The sequence below is a fragment of the Hemicordylus capensis genome, chromosome 4 (assembly GCF_027244095.1).
Source record: "Hemicordylus capensis ecotype Gifberg chromosome 4, rHemCap1.1.pri, whole genome shotgun sequence".
NCBI lineage: Eukaryota > Metazoa > Chordata > Lepidosauria > Squamata > Cordylidae > Hemicordylus > Hemicordylus capensis.
In genome coordinates, this window is record NC_069660.1 from 132,987,317 (window position 1) to 132,999,346 (window position 12,030).

The 12,030-nt window shown below is 43.5% G+C and overlaps 1 protein-coding gene across 5 annotated transcripts in view; it reads right to left on the reverse strand.

Annotated features, from left to right (window-relative positions):
* Window positions 1-12,030, reverse strand: part of COL11A1 (collagen type XI alpha 1 chain) — a 382,842-nt gene that overhangs the window by 45,061 nt on the left and 325,751 nt on the right. For all 5 annotated transcript variants that reach the window (XR_008306906.1, XM_053249173.1, XM_053249172.1 and 2 more), the window contains 5 exons: window positions 7,291-7,344; window positions 2,541-2,648; window positions 2,281-2,334; window positions 1,579-1,632; window positions 178-231 (listed from right to left, as the gene is read on the reverse strand). Coding sequence is in view for 4 of the 5 variants with exons in the window: in XM_053249173.1 (XP_053105148.1) it covers window positions 178-231; window positions 1,579-1,632; window positions 2,281-2,334; window positions 2,541-2,648; window positions 7,291-7,344 (324 nt within the window). In the remaining variant the exon portion in view is untranslated. The remainder of the gene's footprint in view (window positions 1-177; window positions 232-1,578; window positions 1,633-2,280; window positions 2,335-2,540; window positions 2,649-7,290; window positions 7,345-12,030) is intronic.

Sequence of the window (12,030 nt, forward strand, 5' to 3'; positions counted from 1 at the left end):
AGTAGATGAGCTTTTGAATCAGTGCACACTTTCTCAACACTGAAACAGGAACCTGATCCCACCCCCCACCCCCGCCCTGTGGATGTCGAGGTGTTGTTGGATTTTTAAACTCAACATGTCAAGCAAAACTTAAATAACACTGAAAGACAGAAAGATGTGTGAAGTGGTATGACTCACTCTCTTTCCAGGCGGTCCAGGGGGGCCTGCTTCACCCGAGGGACCTGGTGGACCCTAGAGAATAGAACAGCCATATTACTATTTTAGAGTTAATGTAGATCAGGGTAGGCGGAAACCTTGGCTCTCCAGGTGTTGCTGAACTGCAACTCCCATCATCCCCAGCCACAATAAATTGTGACTGGGGATTATGGGAGTTGCAGTTCAGCAAGAGCTGGAGTGCCAAGGTTGCTTACTCCTGAGAAACATTACAAGGACAACACTTTCAAACTTGCTTGATCAGTTGTGGTGACTGCTGTAAGTAAACGGTACGGTGAATGGGTGAATTGTTGGAGAAGAAGGTCAGCACGCCCCTCCCCTCCCCCCAAATCAGATCTCTGACTTTTTATTACATACCTATGTTGTATAGTCAGCTGGGGTAATCCAGAAATAAACAGAGTTACATTTCTGCGTATCTTCTCAAATATTTTAGTGCAGAAGCATCTCATATCATCCCTATATGTCCCTGGCCTTTTAGTGCTCTGATTTCACAGTATACAAAACACTGTCATTGCAATTATGGGTTCATATCCATATATCTATATCTATACACACACACACACTCAGTTCCACCTTCCCAAGGGAGCATTGGACTTAGATTTCTTGAAAAGAAGCACCCCACCCCTCATGACTAATTGTTTTAGAAGTTGAGGAGAGATTTTTTTTAAAAGTCTGTGATATGGCACGGTGGTCTGTTGTTCATAGTTCTCACTGACAAATGCCTAAGTATTCCTGGCCGTAATCTACATGTACATTTTATACATCACCTTTGAGTTTTATAATATTGTATCTGTACTTTATCCTGTGCTGGTCTTTGACCGTAGTAAAGATGATTGATTGATGGATACATCATTTTCTGGCCAGAGTCCCCTTGACATATGATCACAGATCGTGTTCAGCATAACATCTGCTCTAAAGAGGTCCTATCTTGCCCTGAGATATGCCTGTGTTGGCCCAACCAATATTTACTTTGGAAGCAATCTGTGAGGCTAATCAAAAATACTTTAGAAGCCGTATTAATACTAATTACTTTGATTCTTATTCATTCATTGTTTACTTGTGTTTACTTTTTTTTTTTTTTTGGTAAACATGAGCCACAATATGGTCCTGTGCTGCCACTGGAAAGCAAATGCCACTGGAAGGAACCGTAGATAAGTGAAAATCACCTATTTTTAATACAGCAGATAATTAAACTGGGTCTCTAAGACCCATCCGCGGATATGCAAAACCATGGATAACGAGAGCTAACTGTACTTTTAAAAAAATCTTTAGCTTTCCAATAGACATCAGTCCTTACTACTTCACCTTAACTGGGAAGACTACACAATCAAAGCACAACAGGATTATTAGACAGACTTTACTTACAGGTTGGCCAGGGTCACCATCTTCACCTTTCTCTCCTCCTGTACCATCAGTGCCCTATGGAAGCCAAAAAAGGAAAGGGGGGGGGGAGTTCACATCACTTACAATGCTTGAACTCTATGACCTACTCAAAAAGATGGAACTGTATAGACTCTCCAAAAATAGGGCTAATATATCCCATTCTTCCCCTGAAGAGCTCAGTGTGGCCAATATATGGTTTGCAGACAGACTTTTATTCAGGCAGCTTACAGTGCCAGCCCTATTTAGCTTCAAAAGCAGAAATGCATCATTAGTCTTCAGATTATGCTTAGGCTTGACAGATTCTGAGTGACTACCAGTGACACACTGGCCAACATGTGCAAAATAACTACTTACAAAAGCAGCCTACTTGTGTGACACATTGTTACATATCACAATTCCTATACAATAAAGAGAGAAAATACACACACTCACGGCCCAGAACATAGAAGAAGAGCTTTGCTTGAGCTTGTGGCTCTGATATTAAGCTGCTATGTAAGTAGAGCACTCACGTGAGCAGGACTGTTGTTGCTCTTGCTCAGGTTAGTTCCAGCATACTATCACAATCAACTAAACTCCTCAAAATCACAGCCAGTCTGAATTTTTGCCTATGGCAGGCCATATCCAACTTCAAGTAAATAAAGCCCACAAACCAAAAAAAATACTCTGTATTTGTAAGATACTTACAGCAGGGCCAGGCTCACCAGGGGGGCCAGGGTCACCGGGGAAGCCAACAGGCCCCTACACACAGAGAAAAATAGGACAAAACTGATATAATCCACTATAGCCAGGAAAAAAGAACTACAGACAATGAAGTTATTATTAGCAAATATGAAAACAAGCAACCTACAGTCTCTACAGAGAGTTAAAAAGGATACACTTGTGAAATGGGATTCAACTAAATTTTAAATCAATTGTCTCATTTTGAAATTAGTAGGCTCACTTACTGGATTACCCTTAGGTCCATCATCACCTGGAGGTCCTTTAATACCAGGTGGTCCAGCTGCCCCTGGTGGTCCAGCCTCTCCTTTTTCACCTCTTTCCCCTTTTGGACCCTGTAAAGGAAATGCACAATAATGATAGCTTTACAGAAGAGACAATTCTACAGATGAGAATCATCTGCAAACAGCTGTGAAGAGAAAATTACTTAATTTTTATTTGAAAAGTTTTATTTAAGTTATCTACACACATACACACACACACACACACACACACACACACACACACACACACACACACACACACACACCTCCATCTATACAGTACTAGGTAGATCCCCATCGGCTCCCAGATTCAGAATGTAGGACCTTTGTTGGTCAGATTTGAAAATGAATGTTTATAATAAGAAAATGGGGAAAGTCAATGTCAAAGCGATTTATTAAAAAAAAATCATGATGGTGAGTGAAGTGAAAAGATTTTTATTGAAAATAATAATAATGAGAACCCTGATATTGGTATTTACATTATGTGTTGTAATTATATTATTATTATTTATTACATTTGTACACAGCCCCAAACTTTCGTCTCTGGGAGGTTTACAATACAATATACACAATATAGGCAGACCTTTGGCAGGAAAATGCTGATGGAATCCAAGAATTAAGGTGTGGAGGATCCAGCTCTCCATAGGAGAGAGAAGTTGGGTCCTCCCCACCCTAATTCTTGGATATCACCAGAGAAAGCTGGTGATATCAATACAGCCTAGTGACCTATCCACCTAGTGACCTATCTGAATAAAACTCTGAAAGCAAAACCTGTCTGTGAATTCCAGATAGGCTTGCAGTATAGTCATAGCAGTTAATCAGGCTGTATTTGGTAACTAACAATACTACATTGAGGTGAAAGTGCTAACATTAATAAGGTCGAAAAGGCCAGCTCAGTTCAAAAGGGCTCAATTCTGATACCCTTCTCTAGTTCTTGTGTGAAAACATCATCCTTGACATAAAGGAAAGGGACATGACATCCATTTAAAGGTACAGTAGAATCTCATTATTCATAGAACTGCTATTTGTGGTTCCGTGTATTCTCAAGTGTCTAATAGACAACTATTTTCAGTATCCATGGATATAAAATGCATGTATCCACAGTTCCTAGAGGGCCGGTTCCACAGAGGTCACAGTTCCACAGAGGTCACTTTCGGCCACCATTTTGTCTCCAGGAGCCCTGGAGGAGACAGGAGGAGCCATTTGGGGGCTCATTTCTTTTTTCTTGTTTTTAAAAAGACATCTTCCCCACGATTTTTCACATGGGGGGCATTTTTCAGATTTGGGGGGCATTCCACTGCAACTCTGAAGCCTACCTTGGATCCCTCGGAGTTGAGCAACTACAGGCCTGTCTCCAACCTTCCGTGGCTTAGCAAGGTAATTGAGAGGGTGGTGGCCTCCTAGCTCCAGACAGTCTTGAAGGAAACTGATTATCTTGACCCATTTCAAACTAGCTTTCAGGCTGGCTATGGGGTGGAGACTGCCTTGGTCGGCCCGATGGATTATCTCCAATTGGGAATGGACAGAGGAAGTGTGACTCTGTTGGTCCTTTTGCACCTCTCGGTGGCTTTCAATACTATCAACCATAGTATCCTTCTGGAGCGTCTGAGGGGGTTGGGAGTTGGAGGCACTGCTTTGCGGTGGTTCTGCTCCTACCTCTCAGGAAGGTTCCAGATGGTGTCCCTTGGAGACTGCTGTTCTTCAAAATCTGAACCTTTCTATGGTGTGCCTCAGGGCTCCATATTGTCTCCGATGCTGTTTACCATCTACATGAAACCGCTGGGAGAGATCATCAGGAGATTTGGTGCAGGGTGCTATCAGTATGCTGATGACACCCAACTCTATTTCTCCATGTCAGCATCATCAGGAGAGGGCATAACCTCCCTAAATGTCTGCCTGGAGTCGGTGATGGGCTGGATGAGGGATAAGAAACTGAGACTGAATCCAGATAAGACGGAGATAGTCATTGTGCAGGGTCAGAACTCAAGAGATGATTTTGATCTCCCTGTTCTGGATGGGGTTACACTTTCCCAGAAGGAACAGGTACAGGTGAAACTCGGAAAATCAGAATATCGTGCAAAAGTCCATTAATTTCAGTAATGCAAATTAAAAGGTGAAACTGATATATGAGACAGACGCATTACATGCAAAGCGAGATAAGTCAAGCCTTAATTTGTTATAATTGTGATGATCATGGTGTACAGCTCATGAAAACCCCAAATCCACAATCTCAGAAAATTAGAATATTACATGGAACCAAGAAGACAAGGATTGAAGAATAGAACAATATCGGACCTCTGAAAAGTATAAGCATGCATATGAATCCAGTACTTGGTTTGGGCCCCTTTTGCAGCAATTACTGCCTCAATGCGGCGTTGCATGGATACTATCAGCCTGTGGCACTGATGAGGTATTATGGAAGACCAGGATGCTTCATTAGCGGCCTTCAGCAATTCTGCATTGTTTGGTCTCATGTCTCTCATCCTTCTCTTGGCAATGCCCCATAGATTCTCTATGGGGTCAGGTCAGGCGGGTTTGCTGGCCAATCAAGCACAGTACACTGTATACTTTTCAGAGGTCCGAGATTGTTCTATTCTTCAATCCTTGTCTTCTTGGTTCCATGTAATATTCTAATTTTCTGAGATTGTGGATTTGGGGTTTTCATGAGCTGTACGCCATGATCATCACAATTATAACAAATTAAGGCTTGACTTATCTCGCTTTGCATGTAATGCGTCTGTCTCATATATCAGTTTCACCTTTTAATTTGCATTACTGAAATTAATGGACTTTTGCACAATATTCTAATTTTCCGAGTTTCACCTGTAAGCAATCTAGGGGTGCTTCTGGATCCAAGCCTCTCCCTGGTGTCCCAGGTTGAGGTGGTGGCCAGAGGTGCCTTCTATCAGCTTCGGCTGATATGCCAGCTGCATCTGTTTCTTGAAACAAATGACCTCAAAACAGTGGTACATCTGCTGGTAATCTCCAGACTGGATTATTGCACTATGGTCTATGTGGGGCTGCCCTTGTATGTGGTCCGGAAACTACAGTTGGTCCAGAATGCGGCAGCCAGGTTGGTCTCTGGGTCATCTTGGAGAGGCCATATAACTCCTGTATTGAAGGAGCTACACTGGCTGCCGATACGTTTCCGGGCAAAATGCAAGGTGTTGGTTATCCTCTATAATAATATGGTAGAGCGTGATCCTGTGCCTGTCTTCGGCCCGTGTCTTTCTCGGCTGTTCTGAGCATGCGCGGAGCGCATGCTCAGAACGACCGTGAAAGATACGCCCTCCAGACACGGGTGGCCATGTTGTTCAGCGGCAGGGGGACCGGGAAAAGCAGCAGCAGCAGCAGGGGAACTGGGAGGGCTGAGGCGGCAGTGGGGGAACCGGGAGGGCTGTGCCAGCAGCGGAGGAACCGGGAGAGCAGCAGCCCCCCCCCAAAAGCCGGGAATGTTAACTGAAGCCGCGGGGAGATTAGAGGCGGCAGAAGTGACTGGCCTGAGCGCAAGGGGCGGCGACAGCGCACCCAGCTTGGCCGCAGGGAGGCAATGTCAACAAGCTCGACCGCCAGGAGAGGAGCAACGGCGGCAGCGGATCCAGCTCCGCCACGGCGGGAGTACGAACGAGGCGGCGGTGGCTGCGGCGGGCCGGCTGGCCCCGATGGTGGTGGCAGTGGCTGCAAGGAGACTGGGCCTGCTGGCGGCAACCGCCACGGCGGGAGACTGGGCCCACTGGCGGCGTTGGCCCCGGCGGGAGGACTGGGATTGCTGGCGGTGGCGGCCGCCACGGGAAGCCCGGAGGCGGCGGATGCGGAACCGGACCGGCCGTGGAAAGGGTAAGGGAGCCCTGAGGTGGCGGGGGGCCTGAAGTGGGAGGCCTGAGGTGGTGGGGGGCCTGGACTGGCCAGGGAGGCCAGTGGCGGCCCCGGATGGCGCCGGCCCCGGCCGAAGGAGGCGGTGGGCCCAGGTGGGAGGAGGCGGCAGTTGAGGGCACAGACTAGCGCCCGTTAAATTAACGGGCTGAAAAATACTTGTAACCTATAAAGCCCTAAACAGCTTGGGCCCTGGGTATTTAAGAGAACATCTTCTTCGCCATGAACCCCACTGGCCACTGAGATCATCAGGAGAGGTCCATCTGCAGCTGCCACCAGCTCTTCTGGTGGCCACTCAGGGGCAGGCCTTCTCTGCTGCTGCCCTGAGGCTTTGGAATGTGCTCCCTAGTGAAGTAAGAGCCTCTCCATCTCTGACAGCTTTTAAAAAGTCTTTAAAGATGCATCTGTTCACCCAGGCTTTTAATTAATATTGTTTTAATGGTTTTAATGCTGTTTTAAAATATTGTTAAAAAATAAATAAATTGTTGTGGTGTTTTAAACTGTTTGTTTTTGTTTTAACTAATGTTTTACTTTCTGTTTTTATTTTGTTGTAAACCACCCAGAGATGTATGTTTGGGGCTGTATAAAAATGTGTTAAATAAATAAATAAATTCCTGAGCACATGGAAGCATGGTACACTAGACAGTTTACATTATTTTCATGTTATTTTGCTTTTTACAACTGTTTTTGGTGGGTTTTTTAAAACCATTTCCTCCCATTCTGGAACCTAACCTTTCCCCCATATGTGTAATGCCTGTTACTTGTGGTTTTGTGGTAGCCGAGGAATGATCAAGGTTCTGACAGAATTGTTTTCATGATACTTTTTAAAAAGAATACTTACACCTGTGCCAGATTCTCCAGGAGGCCCAGGGTTACCAGCTTCTCCAGGTTCACCCTATGAGAATCGAGGATTTAAATAAATAAATAAATAAATAAATAATTAGCAATAGCACTTACATTTATATACCGCTCTATAGCTGGAGCTCTCTAAGTGGTTTACAATGATTTTTAGCATATTGCCCCCAACATTCTGGGTACTCATTTTACCGACCTCGGAAGGATGGAAGGCTGAGTCAACCTTGAGCCCCTGGTCAGGATCGAACTTGTAACCTTCTGGTTACAGGGCGGCAGTTTTACCACTGCGCCACCAGGGGCTCTTCATACATACATACATACATATATACACATATATATACATATATATACACACTCACATTACTCATTAACTTCAGCATTTCTTACCAGAGAAAAATCAAACACTTTATGTACTACCTAAAATCTCAATCTTGAGAATTGGGAAAAGGCAATGGAAAACTACTTCAAAGTGATTTGATTTAATTGGAAAAGATGTTAGGGACTCAAACTGTGAAAGTACAATAAATAAACATAATAAATGACAAACAAAATAATACAGCCACAAGTAATAACATCTTTGTTGTAGGGCTCAAATAGACAGACACAAACACACGCACACTGCTTTTTATTGGTGATGATAGTTTTTTAGTGAACCAGATTGCTTCTAAGACATATATAAATAAACTGAGCAAAAGACACATTTATACAGTATTAAGCAAATGTTTATGTTAATTTATTCTTCTATTGAATCCAAACTCAAAATTGTACAAAATTGAAAAAGGACCATGTCAGTAATAGCAAGTAATGAGTGAGGACTCTTTAGCTTGATTTGGAATTGGCTTGATATTTATGAGCCTTTTTGGCAAGTATTTAGAATAAGCTTGTCTATTTTCTTGGAGTTATCTCTCTTGGCTTATAATATAGGTACATATGCACTGATGGCACAATGCACATACATATTGTATTCTCCCCGGCAACATCAGTCTGATTGGATATTACTTTCATGATTGATACTATGTTCATGATTGCAGTTATGTTATAATACCATGGCTCATGGCTCAGACATCCTCCCAAGTTATTTGTTCTTGCAGCTAAGTATTGTTTTGTAAACACACCCATTTAAAAAAAGATGTAGTTTCCCACAAGTCAATGAGAGTTTCATCAGAAGCAAGGGGTTAACATTAAATAACTTCTGTGCATGTGCCTACAAAGCAGCTAGCTTTGTGCACCTGGTCTGCTGAATGCTACCTGTGCATGTGCAGAAACTGCTGTAAGATTCCAAGTTGGACAAGAATTTCTGGGTGAAATGGCAGAATATTTGTAATACAGGGCAGTTAAAACAGCACAGAGGGATGAGTGGTACACTGTCAGGGCCACTGAGGTCTGACCCACTGGTGAAAAATAAACAGCCATTGCTTACTTTAAAAGCCCTGGGACGTTGGAAAAAACTTCTGAGGTGTGAATTCTCATTCTATCATAGCAAATGAGATTTTTTTCAATTAGACAACTCTCATGACCCCACTTTCACTTTTTCACACTCTCAATTACTATGAATATGAGGAAGTAATCAATTTAGCACACCACCTTATGAAGACAAACCTCAGAATTCACCAAAATTCACCCCTCTGCCCAATCACTCTGAAATTGGGGACGGGTGGTAGCCTCCACCCATTAGGCACTATCTACCAGCCCACCCCACTCCTTTGGGGCAGATCCACTTTCTGCCCCCAATCTGCCCCAAAGACACCAAAACTTCAAATATTCCCAAAAAATCAGGCCTCTGCCCAATCCCCCTGAAATTGGGGTGGTAGCCTCCACCCATTAGGCACTACCACCCCACCCCACCCTTTTGGGGCAGATACACTTTCTGCCCCCAAACTGCCCCAAAGTCACTAAAACTTCAAAAATTCTCAAAAAACCAGCCCTTTGTCCAATCCCCCTGAAATTGGGGTGGTAGCCTCCACCCATTAGGCACTACCACCCCACCCAACTATTCTGTCCCAGTCCCCACTTTCTGCCCCAATCTGCCCCAAAGACATGAAAACTTCAGAAATTCACCAAAAATCAGCCCTTTGCCCAATCCCCCTGAAATTGGGGTGGTAGCCTGCACCCATTAGGCACTACCACCCCACCCCACTCTTTTTGCCCAGATCCCATGCTATGCCCCCAAACTGCCCCAAAGTCACTAAAACTTCAAAAAATCCCCCCAAATCAACCGTGAACCGAATCACCTGAATTTTTCATGCCCGAAATTCGGGTGATTCGGCTCAGGCCTGAAAAATATCGGGGGACATCGGGGGTGATTCGGTTCGGCCCCGAATCACCCGAAATTGCTCATTTCGGGCACAGATTGTTCTGTGCCCGAAATTTTTTGCACATCCCTAGTGCTTTGTAGGTGTGGGGGAAAATAACTTCAGAGCCCTTTGAAAGAGTCTGGCTTTAATTAGGCAGCTTACAGAAAAGCACTGTAAGGGTAACAATCAATAAAAACTTATATGAAAAGCAACGAAAGGACTCTTAAGAGCTAGATGTTTACATGTTGTGCTCTTTAGGATTTGTCTCTTCTCTCCTCCCCTCAAAGTAAGATGGCACTCAGCTCTGTGGTGGCAGTTGGGGGAGAGAAGGGCCACCTCTGCTAGGACATGGGGAACTGGATGGTGGCAGCCCCTCAGGTTCTGTCTCTTTTAAAAATCAAGATGGAATCTTACTAAAACATAAAATCTTAAATATGTGACAATAAGAACATTTAATATGCCCATGAAAAATCTTATGGGAATTTTTAACCAGCTGCAAAACTATATACTTCCTTTTTGAAATCACTTCTTTGGTGCTGTTCTAACTGAGAGGTTAAATGTGAAGCCAATGCCTTAAATGGGAAACCAATGCCATCTTCCACATAAAAAGTGTCCAGATTTCTTGGTTCATGGTTGTTCAGTTTACACACTCACTGAGAAGGAAGAAAAGTGATCAAGTCACTAAAACTTCAAAAATTCCCCAAAAATCAGCCCTTTGCCCAATCCCCCTGAAATTGGGGTGGTAGCTTCCACCCATTGGGAACTACCACCCCACCCCAATATTTTGCCCCTGGGCCCCTTCCCCCCAAAATTCAGATTAAATCCTAATCCGAACTGAATCAAGGGTGTTTCGGGTGGCCCATATTCGGGCACAAAACAGAACAGGGGTGATTCGGTTCGGGTCCCGAACCGAATCACCGAAAATCCGAATTGCACACCCCTACTTAAAACTCCCCTGTACTTGCAGGTATTTAATTAGAATTAATTTTAATAATTTAAAAAACTTGTTTGAATATCCATTCTATTCTATTGTTTTTATTTTGTAACTTTTAAAAATTTAAAATTTTGTACACCACCTAGAGATGTACATATCAGGCAGTATAGAAATATGATAACTAAATGATAAATAAATAAAAGGAAAGCCTGAGATATTCTAAGGTGAATTAGTTACTGATTTTATTGACTTTTTTTTCCTAGAGAGGGGGAGAGAGAGAGAGAGAGAGAGAGAGAGAGAGAGAGAATGCACACAACCCAAATAAGTCACTGCATCTTTGTTTGGACAGGAAGAAAAATACCTTAGGCTCTAAGATACAGGTCTGCCTCCCATCCTGGGAATGATTAAGAAGTGGCCCATGACAAATCCAAATGATTTCGACTGACCTGTGACTTCAGTCAGTGTTTCTGAATACTGAGTTATGACAGATCTGCACCTGGAGGTTTAAGAGCTATGTAGTACACCAAAAAGAAAAGGTAGGGCTCATCATATTTGGAAGCAAAACAATTTAGATAGGGCTTCAACTGTGAGGAGTGGAAAGGGAAAGTTCAAAAGGGCTCTACCTCTTCAGCTAACTGCTAGGTCAAGAAAACAAAGACAGATGGGAAATCATTTGAAGGGTCTTTAGAATTTCTCGCTTGTCTTGTTGTGCCATACCCTAATACTCCCAAGCAAGCAAAAATCAACAGTTTTAAATATCTACCTACTGATAAAAGACAATTCCAGCTATTACTGCAGAACTATATAACGTAGTTTTTGTTCAATTTTACTACAGTACATTAGAAGAAATTCTTCATGTTCATTATGTGTTTTTTCCTCCTTGGCTCTGTGTTTATTGTATTTATCATCAATTATTATTATCACTACTACTATATTACATAACGAGGTCATCTATCAGTATGGAACTTGAGCCATTTCCTCAGTTTATACATATAGGCAAAGTTTGTTAACCTCGGTTTCAACACTCGCAGTTTCGCATATCCGTGGTTAGGGAATAGGAACCCAACCTTGGCATACGTGGGGTCGGTGGGGGAAGACTAGCATATCCATGGGTCGGGGGTTGGTCATGGCCATACTTGTATAGGGGAATCTGGAAAGCATTCCCTTTTACAAGTAAAGGGCTTGGGTTGGAGGGGGGTGAGGGTGGTGGTGGCGGCGGCGGAGGCAGTACCTTCAGTATGGCAGCGGAGGCGGCTGCAGCACAGGATGCTGCCTCCCTAATGACCGCGTGGGCCGTCTGAAGCCCATTTCGGGCCTTTCTGTGCACATGCACAGAGAATGCTTTTATTTCTTAAAAAAACAAAAAACCCACCATTTTTGGCCGATTTTCATCCCTTGGGGGGCACTGAAGGACTGATGGGGACCTGCAGAGCATGGTAGGGTACTTTGCCCTGCTTTTATTTGAATCTTTTGGCTGTTTTTCAACCAATTTCCTTTT